Genomic DNA, 16235 nt, shown 5'->3' with positions numbered 1-16235 from the left:
ATTTCTATCTTCACCTCAACCTTCACACTTCCTTCCTTTATCAGTATTTACTTCCTGAGTGCTATTTTCTGCTGTATTCCTTCAAGGGTGGTGCTTTTATGCTAGTAAAGAGCTCTTGATCCAGTTATTAATTGTTTGTTAAAACTAGCTTCTGTATCATTCTCAATAAGCCCTACACTCTTTTATCAATTCTCTCCTCTTTCAACTTCCATGTAAAGATCATAATATATATTAATATATTAACAACAATAGGTAGTAGGTTGGTAGACAGCAACCGCCCAGGGAGGTACTACCGTCCTGCCAAGTGAGTGTAAAACGAAAGCCTGTAATTGTTTTACATGATGGTAGGATTGCTGGTGTCCTTTTTTCTGTCTCATTAACATGCAAGATTTCAGGTACGTCTTGCCACTTCTACTTAAACTTAGGTCACACTACACATACATGTACAAGCATATATATACACACCCCTCTGGGTTTTCTTCTATTTTCTTTCTAGTTCTTATTCTTGTTTATTTCCTCTTATCTCCATGGGGAAGTGGAACAGAATTCTTCCTCCGTAAGCCATGCGTGTCGTAAGAGGCAACTAAAATGCTGGGAGTAAGGGGCTAGTAACCTCTTCTCCTGTATATATTACTAAATGTAAAAGGAGAAACTTTCGTTTTTCCTTTTGGGCCACCCCACCTCGGTGGGATACAGCCGATGTGTTGAAAGAAAGAAAGAAGATATTAACAACAAACTTGTGGCATTAATTTGTGCATTTATTGTAGTTTTAGTATGTACTTACCTTTATGTGGTTGGAAGGATTGAGTCCATGCTTTTGGTCCTCCTCTCAACTTGCCTCCATCACTTCCTCATCGAGATTATTCCATTTCCTGACCACTCTGAGATTGAAGAAATAAACCATACCACGGGCGGGATTTGAACCCGCGGTCAGAGAGTCTCAAAAATCCCGCCCGTGGCATGGTTTGTTTGCAATCGTGTCATTACGATTTCGTGAGTCACATTGAATAAATACTTCTGAACTTCCCTTGGCTCATCCTATGTGTCTTAACTTACATCTGTATCGTCAAGTACTTGTTTCTTTCCTCTCAAACAGCCTGTTCCTGTCTAACCTATCAATTCCTCAGAGTATACTGTATTTTGTTATCATGCCTCCCTTGTTTTTTCTGTCCTGTGTGTGTGTGTGTGTGTGTGTGTGTGTGTTTTGTTGTTTGTGTGTGTGTATGTGTGTGTGTGTGTGTGTGTGTGTGTGTGTGTGTGTGTGTGTGTGTGTGTTTTGTTGTTTGTGTGTGTGTATGTGTGTGTGTGTGTGTGTGTGTGTGTGTGTGTGTGTGTGTGTGTGTGTGTGTGTGTGTGTATGTGTGTGTGTGTGTGTGTGTGTGTTTTTTTGTTTGTGTGTGTGTGTGTGTGTGTGTATGTGTGTGTGTATGTGTGTGTGTGTGTGTGTGTGTGTGTGTGTGTTTTGTTGTTTGTGTGTGTGTATGTGTGTGTGTGTGTGTGTGTGTGTGTGTGTGTGTGTGTGTGTGTGTGTGTGTGTGTGTGTGTGTGTGTGTGTGTGTGTGTGTGTGTGTGTGTTTTTTTTTGTGTTTTTGTGTGTGTGTGTGTGTGTGTGTGTGTGTGTATGTGTGTGTGTGTGTGTGTGTGTGTGTGTGTGTGTGTGTGTGTGTGTGTGTGTGTGTGTGTGTGTTTTGTTGTTTGTGTGTTTTGTTGTTTGTGTACGTGTGTTTTTTTTATATGGGATTAAATGTGAGCTTTGTCATAGAGTGTGCTTAACAATCTTTCAGTGCCAGGGCTGTGTATATTCACAATCCCATCATCTTACAGTAGGTTGCCCATTTCTGACTATTTACTAGGATTATTCCCGCTTACTGAATGACCCATGTGGGTTGAACACTTTTATTATGAATGTACTAATAATATACAGTACCAATACTTCCTTGACTGCAAGAAGCACTGTTGGTGAAAACTACTGACCAACAACTTATCATGTTGATAAATTAGACACATGTGCAACTCTTGGGTATCTTTATTGAGGAAACGTTTCGCCACACAGTGGCTTCATCAGTCCATACAAAGGAGAATCTTGAAGAACAGGAGGAGAATGAGGTAATCAGTCCCTCAACCTTGAGTCGATGTGGTCAGTCCATCAATCTTGGGAATTCTTGGGAATTCAACTTGGGAATTCTTCGCTTGCCTAATTCTTGGGCACGACCTACTTCCACAATGAACAAATGTGACACGACCTATGACTGCTGCACCTCTCCTACCAACGGTTTATAAGCTCCTTCTCCGCACGTATGGCGTATTCTTTTCAAGATTGATGGACTGACCTCATCGACTCAAGGTTGAGGGACTGATTACCTCATTCTCCTCCTGTTCTTCAAGATTCTCCTTTGTATTAACTGATGAAGCCACTGTGTGGCGAAACGTTTCCTCAATAAAGATACCCAAGAGTTGCACATGTGTCTAATTTATCAACATGTCGGTTCTATGAACCATTCGTCTACAAACTTATCATGTTAAAATTCAGTTGCATTTTGGGTTATTCTTTCATCATTTGTGTTTTGTGTTATTTTTAATACTATATTATGCACACACAGGTGACTTCTGTGCAGCTTGGGTGGGTACAATTGAGCATTGACCCTGCCCTCAGCAGCCCAAGTGTGTTGCAGGCACTCTGACTCTCCCTGCTTGGTGCCATGCTTCTTAATGTATTGGTAATTTGAGTTCTGGTGATGTTCTGTATTCAGGTCTGTGGGAAAACATGATTTACAGGGAAGACATGTTAATTCCATGGCAAAATATCTAGTCCTATTTCCTCATTGTTGACATTCCCAAATGTAGTCAGAATTATTATAATAATTTTATGTATTTTATTTTCACATACACCTCCTCTATACCTCACCACGTCTAATCAGCTCAACATTGTTATAGACATAATAAGTAGTAAGCCATAGAAATCATCATAGAATTATTTACTGGCCCTTTATCACTCTCTTATTTACCCCTATCTCACCTATGGAATTTGTGTATGGGGCTCAACAACAATTAACCATCTCAGACCACTAATTACCCAACAAAAGGCTGCAGTTAGAATGATAACAAATTCTCACTACAGGCAACACACTCCACCAATATTCAAAACACTCAACCTACTCACCATACAAAACATCCATACTTATTATTGCACCTATTACATACATAGAACACTTAACTCTGACATTAACCCTCCCCTCAAACATCTCCTTGCCAACCTCAACAGAACACATGACCATAACACAAGGCACAGATCACTCTTTGATGTTCCTCGTGTCCATCTCACACTATGCAAAAACTCAATGCACATAAAAGGCCCTAAAATCTGGAATTCATTACCTGTAAATATAAAAGAAACACTACCTGTTCATAAATTCAAGTCTCTTCTCAAAGATCACTTACTCACCCAAAACCAAATAAATACTGAATAACTGAACCTTATAAATTGTATATCCTATATGTTACTCACAACTATATCACACAAATGTTAAACCTAAAACCCAATCTAACTTTATTATTTTTTTAAATACACTACCTAACAGAATACTCCATTCGACTGAATGTACAACAATGCAAGCAACCATATGACCTGTCTTTGTAATACTCATTTGTGCTTTATAGTTATCTGTTTACATTAATGTTTTATCACTGATTTCATCATTGCTTAGTTAATGTTAAGTTAATTTTAAGCCAGCCCGTAATGCTATGCATATAAGTGGCTTTGGCATGCTGCTCTTACCTGTATTTTTCGTACCTCTGTTTGTATGCTTAAATTACTAAATAAATAAATAAATAAATAAATAAAAGTGCTCTAAGACTGATTTTTTTTATTTGCTCACTAATAAACTTTAATTAAAACCTTTTATTGAATTTTAATTACATTTTGAAGTGATTTTTTAGGCATCTTTGAAAGTTTCCTTTTAAGCAGTTGCCTGATTTAGATTCTTTTCCTTCATTTAGAACTTTAGAATGCCTCATTTGATCAACTTCAAATTTTCAGCACAGTTGTGCTGTAACTAGGAAAAAATTCATGCAGCTATTGGCATGTCCAGGAGCCCTCTGGTGAGTTTTATACACAATATTTCTGGATTTAGTTTCCATGGGATAACTTGAGAAAACCTCTTCTGATCAGCTTCAAGCTTTTAACACTGGTATTACTAACTCCCCTGGGTTACTAACTCCCCTGGGTTACTAACTCCCCTGGGTTACTAACTCCCCTGGGTTAATAACTCCCCTGGGTTACTAACTCCCCTGGGTTACTAACCCTCTGGGTTACTAACCCTCTGGGTGTAGTAACCCCCTGGGTTACTAATCTGATTAACGTCTTGTTTATTTATATCTTGTGTATTTTGCGGGGCTAAATTATTCACTGCACTGCCTTTGTGTAGAAATTCATTATAATCCAGGAAAGGGGCTTTTGATCCAAGAAATAGAACCCTTTTCCTCCCCTTCCTTGGATCTAGCCTGCTTCTCATTCCCACGGCAGTGTGACCTGCTATGTGTTTAGTGTTCCTTCCTTCATAAATTTAATGATAATCAAGAACCCCCCTACTGTTTTAGTGTTTCTCCCTGAAGATATTAAAAATGAAAATAATAATCATAATAATAATAACTTCAACACGAGTAAAATGGCAGGTAAGAAATGAAAAGTTATAGAATTATTTCCTCTAAGTTTATATACATTATACTGTATTTACATCACTACAATGTGGATCAAGAGCCAAGACACAGAACTATAATCCATCCTCAAATTTACATTTGTCTTGCAGCACCGCCACCACCTTATGATAGGGGACCTTGAATACTGTAAACTCTTCTATCAAGCTATTCCATATAGCTCAGTTTTTCTGCAAGTACAATTGAACTCCATGTACTATGAAGGTCTTTTTGTAGTCTATTCAATTTTAGGTGCACTTTTTCTGTCGCTTTTACAAAAAAAAAAAGAAAAATGAAAATTGCCTAGTATAGAGGAGCTTTATACCATTAAGGCATCCTCTTTCTTAATGGTGGTGAGGGGCTCGTGATCCAAGGAATTGGGACTACCTTTCTCCTCCTAGACTTGAATCTAATTGCCTCCCATTTCCTGGGCACTGCATGACCCCTATGGGTTTAGAGCTTCTTATGAATGTGAGACCCCAGTTCAACAGACTAATAGGTAGAAAATACAGGTTGTGCATTAAAACTGATTGATGAAATTATTTTTCCATGATTGTAACAGTAATAAACAGTTTTGTGAACAAATTTTGTCCAGTAAATCAGAAATCAATTTACTCAAGGGACTGTATCATTATTATCATAACTAAGCGCTAAACCCATAAGAGCCACATGGCACTGCCAGCAGACTGTAACAAGACTGGACAGCTCTTTGAAACCTCTGGCCAGTAGACTGTAACTAACCAACAGTTCTGGAAAGGGCAGACTTCGACTGTTGTTCACTGACTGTCCAGTCTGTTAAATCCAAAATCCGTTAACTTAGAGCCTATTAAATAAAAGTTTTTATTATAATGAATATAAGAAAATAATGGAGTCCTGAGTCAGGCATCATTATGGCACATGACTCAAACCCATCAATGGAAATGCCTTGATGCCAGTAAGGGGCTTTTGATCAAAGGAAGCCTTATCCTCCCATTGAACCGAACCTGAGTGCCTCCCATTCTCCAAGCGTTATATGCGTTATATGATTCTACAGATTTAGAGACTCCATCCAATTAAAAAAAAAGTATATGGCACATTACACTAAAATTACAAGTTTTGGGCAGTGGTCAGAGTGGAATTCCATCAAGGAAGGTGTCTCGATGGTGGTGAAGGGCTTGTGTTAATAATAATAACAATAACAATGATAATAATAATAATAACAATAACAATGATAATAATAATAATAATAATAATAATAATAATAATAATAATAATAATAATAATAATAATAATAATAATAGTAATAGTAATAATAAAAATGGGGGAAAGTGGAGGAGAATCTTTCCTCTGTAAGCCATGCGTGTCATAAGAGGAGGCTAAAATGCCAAGACTAAGGAGCTAGTAACCCCTTCTCCTGTATAAATTACTAAATGTAAAAATTTTAGATGAAAACCTTTCGTTTCTTCATTTTTGGGTCACCCTGCCTCGGTGGGAGGCAGCTGGTGTGCTAAATAATAATGAGTGGAATGAGACAGGCATTAGCTGAATCTTCATTCTTTAACTCGTATATAAGTCTGCCCTGAGATGATCTTTCTGCTTAAAGACTGAAAATGAGCTGAAAAATGATGCACCTTGGAGTACTTGGGAAAAAGTAAATAGTCGACTTTTCAGTTGACATTGACTTGTCCCCAACAATCAAGGGATCTTCGGAGACGAGATTTTCTGATCCACTGACTGCAAGATGTGTTTCTTTCCATATCTGAAGAGATCATCGATCTGCTCTAGGGAGAGACCACTGGTGTCTGGCAGTATGTGGCCCACCACCAGTGCTATGAGTAAACAAGCGGCGGCATAGCTCCAGAAGGCGCCATACTCCCCGATTGTGGCTACCATAGCAGGGAAGGTGAAAGTAGCTACAAACATCCCCGTGAAGAAGAACACATACACGATGGCTGCCGAAAATGCCCGGATGGAGGTGGGTAAAATCTCTGCACGTAAGATGGTTATCGCTGCCTGAATTATGCAGACGAATGGTGTGTATACCATGAGGGCGGTCAGAGGTAACCAGCCTATGTTACTGATATCTAAACCTTGGTTCTGAGCACAGAAGTACCCCCCGAGGGTCAGCAGCGTTGCTGTGCATGCCAGGCAAGGCCCTATGAGCATGAATCTACGGCTCATACGATCTACCACTAGCTGGGAGATCACCGTCCCCACCACACGGATACCCCCAATCAAAATGGCACTTGTGTAGGAGTTCATGTTGGAATTTGTCGCTTGGAAAATTGGCACGACGTAAGTGGCTATTGACATGTTTCCAGTGAACTGCACTGCCACCATAAGGAAGACTAGAAACACCAGGCGGCGGAACACAGAAGGTTCGCGCATCTGGTGCAGCTGGTCCATAAAACCCATCTTGTTGTTGGTCGTCTGTTCAAACTGATGAATAATGTCGTCATATTCCAACTGGCAGTTATAGTGAGGACCTCGGAAGAATGAGAGAGCCTTCCGAGCTTCATCCAAACGACCTTTGGTAACCAACCAGCGTGGGGAGTCTGGCATGAAGAGGAAGCCGATAAAGGGAGGAATAGCAGTAACACAGCCACATACAAGCATCACCTCCCGCCACGTCAGGTCCAGACTGCCCACTATATATACCAGCAGGAATCCCACCTGCCGACCAGTGTCTGTGAACCCTGTTAGTCGTCCACGTATGTCTTTTTGCGAAATTTCTACTACGTAGTTACCGGAGGCAGCACCGACGAGCCCCTGCACTGCTCCCAGCAGTGTTCGAAGAAAGAGGAGGAGCCAGACAGCGTTGGTGAAGAACAGTGCCACCCATAGCACCAGCGTCATTGGCATTGATATCAGCAATGTGATGCGCTGGCCAACATGTACATTCAACACTCCACCTACCATAGAGCCGAAGATTCCACCAATGTGGATCAAACTTCCTGCAAAGATACTATATATGAGGGTCAATGTATTTTTTCTTCTGAAATGAAAGCATTTGTTCACATCTCCTGAAGTAAATTACATATTACAAAATGACTCTTAAATCTTTGATTTATAAAAATTTTCTAATACATTTGCATTTTTATAGTCCTAGGAAATGTACATACATTATAATTTATCAATACTACGGTTAAGAGATCCCCTGGGAAAGATAGACAAAAAGAGTTACGATCTATATCGATATTACGTGTGTGATCCCTACAGATCTAGGGTTTCCCTATGAGTATATGTTAAGGAGATCTGCTTAGGATTACCTGGTTTTATATCGCTACTACAGCTATACCTACTTTATAAACTAGGAGTACATGTGGTGTGGTCTCTGACCTGAGATACATGGTCTATAGCACTTGGTCTGGGACTGAGAGATTATTATTAAACCTGTAAGGATTATACAGTGCCTGTAGGGAGGTGGGGAATGGAAGGTATTCAGGCTCACTTCAGGTAACTGGAGCACAGATTCAATTCCCTAGATCAAGAGCCCCTCACCAGCATCAAGGAACCTCCCTTGAGGGGTGGGACTGAGAGATATATAGTCTATGGCATCTGGTCTGGGCCGTGAGAGATACATGGTCTATTAAACTTGGTCTGAAAGATACATACTCTATGGCATCTGTTCTGAGAGATACATGCTCTATGATGGTAAAATTTTTGTGTGTTGTCGTGCGAGGTCTGGTCATGGACTGGGCCGGTGGGTGTTGACCCCTGAAATGCCCTTCAGGTAATATGCTGTTAAAGTATTGTATATATGACACATAATGCTCTTTATGGCATTCTATTGTGAAGATGTTTCATGCACCGGGGACATCAAAAAGTCCCTGGTGGGCGAAACAATAAAATACCATAACCCACATTGTGTGTCTTATTTACATACTGTATGATCCCTAATCTGAGAGACAGATGCTTGGTCTATTAAAAAGCGAGATAAACGTTATTTACAACATCTACGAATGCTTTGTTAAGACAGTCGCATAAATTTGTTTATTGGGCTTGAGGTCAAGTAGATGATATAGGCACATGTGAAAATTTTAGTACAATATGTAGGTTTAACATAAATTAACGCAATAAAGTGTGATTTTTATTCCATTGAGGTTTATATATCATATACAGCTCACATTATTTTATAATTTACTATCATTAGTATGAATGTTTATTACTGTAATTATTAATTTAATATAAAGTCTAGCTTTTTGTGAGAGTGATGATGAGGAAGTAACAGTTGGGTAACTGTGACTGTGACTAAGTCCCACTTACTGCGCCCAAATTACTTGCATGTAATAATTCATACCAAAGAGTGCCACTTAGCTAGTTCTAATGTTAAGGTACTTAGAAAAAAGTGCCTCGTAGCTAGTACTAAGGTCAGGGTACTTACTAAAGAGTGCCACCTAGATAGTACTAAGATAAGGGCACTTACCAAAGAGTGCCACTTGGTTGATGCCAAGGTAGAGGTCGGAGGAGTGTCTGTCTGTGAGCTGGGGCAGGATGACCCCAGGAAGACCAATGATGGTGCCCAGAGCTACGTGGGTCAAGGCTGCTAGCACAGAAGCCACGACCTGCATGGGGTCACAGGTCATACTTATGAGTCATCACACCTTACCTATTTAACATATTTGATTAGTTACTTGTATACCTGTGTGTATGTCTACTTATATATATATATATATATATATATATATATATATATATATATATATATATATATATATATATATATATATATATATAGATATATATATATATATATGTCGTGCCGAATAGGCAGAACTTGCGATCTTGGCTTAAATAGCAACGTTCATCTTGCCATATAGGACAAGTGAAAATTTGTGTATGCAATAATTTCGCCAAAATCATTCTGAACCTAACGAAAAAAATATATTTCACTGTGTTTGTTTAGTATTAAATTATTGTAAACAAATATAAAATATAATTAGTTGGGATAGGCTAAAATAAATTGCGCTTGTTATAATAAGGTTAGGTAAGTTTTCTAAGTTCCTTTTGGTGCAAAATTATAATTTTTTACATCAACATTAATGAAAAAAACATATCTTTAAACGTATAAGAGAAAAATTTAGAAAGGACTTAATTTTAAATGAGTTCATGCTAATTGACCAGTTTTACATATTCGGCACGACATATATATATATATATATATATATATATATATATATATATATATATATATATATATATATATATATATATATATATATATATATATATATATATATATATATATATATATACATTACATATATATAGGGAAATGGAAGAGAATTCTTCCTCCGTAAGCCATGCGTGTTGTAAGAGGTGACTAAAATGCCGGGAGCAAGGGGCTAGTAACCCCTTCTCCTGTATATATTATTAAATTTAAAAGGAGAAACTTTCGTTTTTCCTTTTGGGCCACCCTGCCTTGGTGGGATACGGCCGGTTTGTTGAAAAAAAAAAGAAATATATATATATATATATATATATATATATATATATATATATATATATATATATATATATATATATATATATATATATATATATATATATATATATATATATATATATATATGGTGGTGATAATAGTGGTAGGGAATTATATACAATTTTAAGGGTCAGAAAAGGAGAGTCCATGAGACAGAAAACTAGTCAAACTGGCAGGGCCAGGAACCGAGTTTGCCTTGAGATGCTTCTGGAAGTCACCGCCCCCATGGCCCGGTCCAAGACCAGGCCTCCTGGTTGCTAGCTGGGTCGATTAAGCTGTTAGTGCCCACAGTTCAATGTATGCACCACAGCTCGGTTGATCAGGAGCTGTTTTGAGGACTCTGTCGAATTCCCTCTTGAAGATACCTAGGAGATTGTTGGTGATTCCCCTTATGCATGATGGGAAAGAGCTGAAGAGTCGTGGTCCCTTGACACTAAGTGTTAAGGGATCACTTGAGGTTTCCCGCACCGTCTGCCAAACCTCTGGTGTTCAATAATTAGTAATTTCGGAGTGCAGGTCTGATACCAGTCCCTCAGCTGTCACTTCCTTTCTCACCTCCCCTTCCCTCTCACTCCTCCCTCCCCTCTCACCCTTCCCCGTCCCCTCACTTCTTTCCCCCGCCTCTCTCCTTCCCCTCACCTCAAACGAGTGAAACTGAGCAATAATAACAAGGCCAGTGAGACTATTGACTGTTCAAAGTCAGGGTCACTCTCTTCACTCTCCATATTATATTATGTTCTTCCCCCCACCACCACTACCCCTTCCCCCCACCACACTACCCCGTCCCCCACGACCGCAACCCCATCCCCCCACCACCACTACCCCATCCCCCCACCACCACTACCCCATCCCCCCACCACCACTACCCCATCCCCCACCACACTACCCCATCCCCCCATCACCGCTACCCCATCCCCCCACCACCGCTACCCCATCCCCTCACCACACTACCCCATCCCCCCACCACCACTACCCCATCCCCCCACCACCACTACCCCATCCCCCCACCACCACTACCCCATCCCCCCACCACCACTACCCCATCCCCCCACCACCACTACCCCATCCCCCACCACACTACCCCATCCCCCCATCACCGCTACCCCATCCCCCCACCACCGCTACCCCATCCCCCCACCACACTACCCCATCCCCCCACCACCGCTACCCCATCCCCCACCACCACTACCCCATCCCCCAACCACACTACCCCATCCCCCATCACACTACCCCATCCCCCACCACCACTTCCCCATCGCCACTACCCCATCCCCCACCATCACTCCCCATCCCCCACCACCCCTACCCCATCCCCCACCACCACTCCCCATCCCCCACCACCACTCCCCATCCCCCACCACCACTACCCAATACCTCCACCACCACTCCCCATCCCCAATCATCATCTCCCCACCATCAGCGGGTGTGTAAGGTATCTTGCCCACACGTTTCGCCTAGTGACATGGTTCTCAGACAAATAGAGAAACTAAAACCTAACAAATCCTCAGGTCCTGATGAACTGTTTGCAAGGGTGTTAAAGGAATGTAAATAGGAACTTAGCATACCTTTGGCTAATCTTTATAACATGTCACTACAAACTAGCATAGTGCCTGATAAGTGGAAAATGGCAAATGTAATACCTGTTAGGTAAGACACATATGCAACAGTTAGGTATCTTTATTTCGAAACGTTTCGCCTACACAGTAGGCTTCTTCAGTCGAGTACGAAATGGTATATAATACCGACAAGATGAGAGTAAGACACAAGTGCAACATCTGGGTATCTTTATTGTAGACGTTTCGCCATCCAGTGGCTTTATCAATACAAATTCTAGGACATAACTTGAAGACAGTAGAACTATGTACAGAAGATGAGGTAATCAGTCCCTCAACCTAGGAGTAGGTGCGAACAGCACCATAGTCGTGGAGATTCTGAAGCAGAAGAAAGAATCCTGGCGCTTATATAGTAACGTCAGGTGTAGCAGACGAGGGCAGATTCACTGGTAGGCGGGATTCCCCAGTGGAAGTAGGTCCTTCCCAAAGAGATGGGTTAGTTGTAGAAGTAGTTGTCGTAGTCGTGAACGTTATGTACATGTCCTTAGAATTAAGATTCCATGATGTTGCAGTGTCTGACAAGTTGTGTACGAAATGGTATATAATACCGACAAGATGAGAGTAAGACACAAGTGCAACATCTGGGTATCTTTATTGTAGACGTTTCGCCATCCAGTGGCTTTATCAATACAAATTCTAGGACATAACTTCTTCAGTCGAGTACAGGAAAGTTGATAGAAGCAGAAGATACTTGAAGACGATGTAATCAGTCCATCACCCTTAAAGTTTTGAAGTGGTCAGTCCCTCAGTCTGAAGAAGAGTATTGTTCCGTAGTCTGAAACAATATGGAGTTGAAGTGACAGGATGGAGCCTATATACCGCCAGGAGGTGAGATGTAGGCCACTAGTAGAGGTAAGAATGTTGTCGTTGGAAGGTCAGGTCCCTCTCAAATCCAGCCATTCTCACTAGTAGAAGTTGACAAAGTTGATTTCAGGTCTGTACCAAGATACCCTTGTGTTGCAGTGTCTGACAGAGTGAACATTAAAATGGTATAAAATACCGACAGGTTGTTAGGTAAGACACATATGTGTCTTACCTAACAACCTGTCGGTATTTTATACCATTTTAATGTTCAAATGTAATACCTATTTACAAGGCAGGTGACAGGTCCTTGGCTTCGAACTATAGACCAATAAGCCTTACCTCCATAGTGGGAAAATTTATGGAATCAATAATTGCAGAAGCAATTCGTAGCCATCTTGACAGGCACAGATTGATTAATGAATCTCAACACGTTTTACAAAGGGGCGTTCCTGTCTTACGAATTTACTAACTTTTTTCACTAAGGTGTTTGAGGAGGTAGATCATGGTAATGAATATGATATTGTGTATATGGACTTCAGTAAGGCTTTCGATAGAGTTCCACACCAGAGGCTATTGAGGAAATTTAGGGCACACGGAATAGGAGAAATTTTTTCCTGGGTAGTGGCATGGCTGACAAATAGACAGCAGAGAGTTTGCATAAATGGGGAGAAATCAGAATGGGGGCACGTCACAAGCGGTGTTCCTCAGGGGTCAGTGTTGGGCCCGTTGTTGTTCACAATTTACATAAACGATATAGATGAGGGAATAAATAGCGACATAAGCAAATTTGCTGATGACACCAAAATAGGCCGTCCAATTCATTCTAATGAGGACATTAGAGCACTCCAGGATGGTTTGAATAGACTGACGCAATGGTCGGAGAAGTGGCAGATGCAGTTTAATATTGACAAATGCAAAGTTCTAAATGTTGGACAGGTAAATAACCATGCCACATATAAACTAAATAATGTAGATCTTAATACTACTGATTGCGAAAAGGATTTAGGAGTTCTGGTTAGCAGTAACCTAAAACCAAGACAACAGTGCATTAGTGTTTGCAATAAAGCTAACAGAATTCTTGGCTTCATATCTAGAAGTATAAATAATAGAAGTCCCCAGGTTGTTCCTCAACTCTATATAACCTTGGTTAGGCCTCATTTAGACTATGCTGCTCAGTTCTGGTCACCGTATTATAGAATGGATATAAATGCTCTGGAAAACGTAAAAAGGAGGATGACAAAGATGATCCCATGTATCAGAAATCTTCCCTATGAGGATAGACTGAGGGCCCTGAATCTGCACTCTCTCGAAAGGGGTAGATTTAGGGGGGATATGATCGAGGTACATAAATGGAAAACAGGAATAAATAAAGGGGATGTAAATAGCATGCTGAAAATTTCCAGCCATAAAAGGACTCGCAGCAATGGTTTCAAGTTGGAAAAATTCAGATTCAGGAATGATATAGGAAAGCACTGGTTTGGTAATAGAGTTGTGATTGAGTGGAACAAACTCCCGAGTACAGTTATTGAGGCCAAAACGTTGTGTAGTTTTAAAGATAGGTTAGATAAATACATGAGTGGGTGTGGGTGGGTGTGAGTTGGACCTGACTAGCTTTGCTGCTGGGTCTGGTGCAGTGCTCCATCCTTGAGTGGAGATGACCAGGCTGGGTGGGTCATTGGGATAATCCGGGGTGTGGGTCATTGGTCTAATCCAGGGGGAAACATGGACCTGCTCCGCTTGGGTCAGTAGGCCTGTTGCAGTGTTCCTTCTTTCTTATGTTCTTATGTTCTTCCCCTCCCGCTTGATACCACGAGTATAGTTGAAGAGGGTTTCGGGGGTCAACGCCCCCACGACCCAGTCTGTGATCAGGCCTTGTGGTGGATCAGGGCCTAATCAACCAGGTTGTTACTGCTGGCAGCATGTAAACTGACGTACGAACCACAGCCCGGCTGGTCAGGTACTAACTTTAGGTGCCTGTTCAGTGCCTTATTGAAAACAGCCAGGGGTCTATTGGTAATCCTCCTTATGTATGCTGGGGAGCAGTTGAACAGTCTTGTTTCCCTGACACTTACTGTGTTATGTCTTACCATGCTCGTGGCTTTTCATTGTTGGAATGTTGCACCGCCTGCCAAGTCTTTTGCTTTCGTAGGGAGTGATTTTTGTCTGCAAATTTGGTACTAAGCCCTCTAGGATTTTCGAAGTGTATATTATCATGTATCTTTCCCGCCTGCGCTCCAGGGAATACAAGTCAAGGAACTTCAACAATTTCCAGTAATTTAGGTGCTTTATCGCACCTATGTGTGATGTGAAGGTTTCTCTGTACACTCCAGGTCAGCAGTTTCACCTGCCTTGAAAGGCGCCTTTAGTGTACAGCAGTATTCCAGCCTAGAGAACACAAACGATTTGAAGAGAATCATCATTGGCTTGGCGTCCCTAGTTTTGAAGGTTCTCATTATCCATCCCGAATTAGGAATTTTTTCGGTTGTGACCCCTAACAATTAATATTATGAACTGATTATTTTAAAAAAAAATAGATAAAAAAGCACGAGAGAGAGAGAGAGAGAGAGAGAGAGAGAGAGAGAGAGAGAGAGAGAGAGAGAGAGAGAGAGAGAGAGAGAGAGAGAGAGAGAGAGAGAGAGAGAGAGTTGTAAATCTTGCAAACAAGACAGCCAGGAAGCTTACAGCACTTCGCCGTATCTCGCATCTGCTTGACAGTAGGGGTTGCAAGATTCTGTACGAGGCGCAAGTACGCTTACACCTTGAATATGCTCCACTTTCTTGGTTCGCCTGCTCCACCCCTCTCATCTGCGACTGCTTGACAGAGTAGAGAACAGAGCAAGACGTCTCATCTCTCACCTGGACCCATCCTGGATAGATCTGTCATTTCAGCAGAGCCTTCAACACAGGAGGGATGTGGGTAACCTTACTGTTATGTACAAGGCCATTATTGCCAAAGTACCACACTTAGATCCATTTGGAGGACAAGAAGCAAGCTTTTATACCATAAGACGGGCAAAAAGCAGTAACGTCACTCTGTACCCTTCTCCAGAACATCACGTCATCTGAGATCATATATACCCAGGATGACTCGAGTCTGGAACACATTCGTGCAGCATTAAGATGTCAACGAGATAAAGTCAGTTGATCGTATAAAAATGCTGGCCTACATATGGATTCAACTTCATCCTGTTCCCTACTTGTATGTTTCATAATAAAAATGCTTTCAAATAAGCTGAAATCCTTAACCTGTAAATAGCTTGTCAATAAAGCTAGGGATCCTTAACCTAACCTTGTCAAACCCTGTGTAAAAAAAGAAAAAAAAAAAGAATGATGATGGTGATTGTGGAAAATCCTGTATATATTTTCCGGAAATACAGTATTTTATATGTAAATTGATGGCCTATATTGTAGTTAATAAAAATTAATTTGTAAATAGAAAACTGAACCAGCGACGGGGAGAAGTGTTGTTGGAACCAGAGTCGCCATGTTTTGAATGAGTCAAGAGAAACGTTAGTGAAAATCGGAAGAATTTTCGTTGCTCTAGAGGTTATACTGGGTTTAAAACCTATCAAATAGGAGCCGAAATTGTTCGAATTGTAGTCCTGCAACGTGAGAATTCAGGCTACTGGACAGGACAGCTTCAGGAACCTCAGATAAGATGT

At 40.9% G+C, this 16235-nt stretch overlaps 1 protein-coding gene across 1 annotated transcript in view; it reads right to left on the bottom strand.

Annotated features, from left to right (window-relative positions):
* Positions 1 to 4694: 4694 nt before the first annotated feature.
* LOC128690442 (facilitated trehalose transporter Tret1) overlaps positions 4695 to 16235 on the bottom strand; it is a 31256-nt gene continuing 19715 nt past the window's right edge. The window contains exons 2-3 of the mRNA XM_070089698.1: positions 9098 to 9236; positions 4695 to 7625 (exon numbers count right to left, since the gene is read on the bottom strand). Of these exons, the coding sequence (XP_069945799.1) occupies positions 6367 to 7625; positions 9098 to 9236 (1398 nt within the window). The 3' untranslated portion in view covers positions 4695 to 6366. The remainder of the gene's footprint in view (positions 7626 to 9097; positions 9237 to 16235) is intronic.

Source organism: Cherax quadricarinatus, chromosome 29 (genome assembly GCF_038502225.1).
Source record: "Cherax quadricarinatus isolate ZL_2023a chromosome 29, ASM3850222v1, whole genome shotgun sequence".
Taxonomy (NCBI): Eukaryota; Metazoa; Arthropoda; class Malacostraca; order Decapoda; family Parastacidae; genus Cherax; species Cherax quadricarinatus.
Note: the sequence above shows the minus strand (reverse complement) of the source record. Positions and strands in the feature narration are given on the sequence as shown.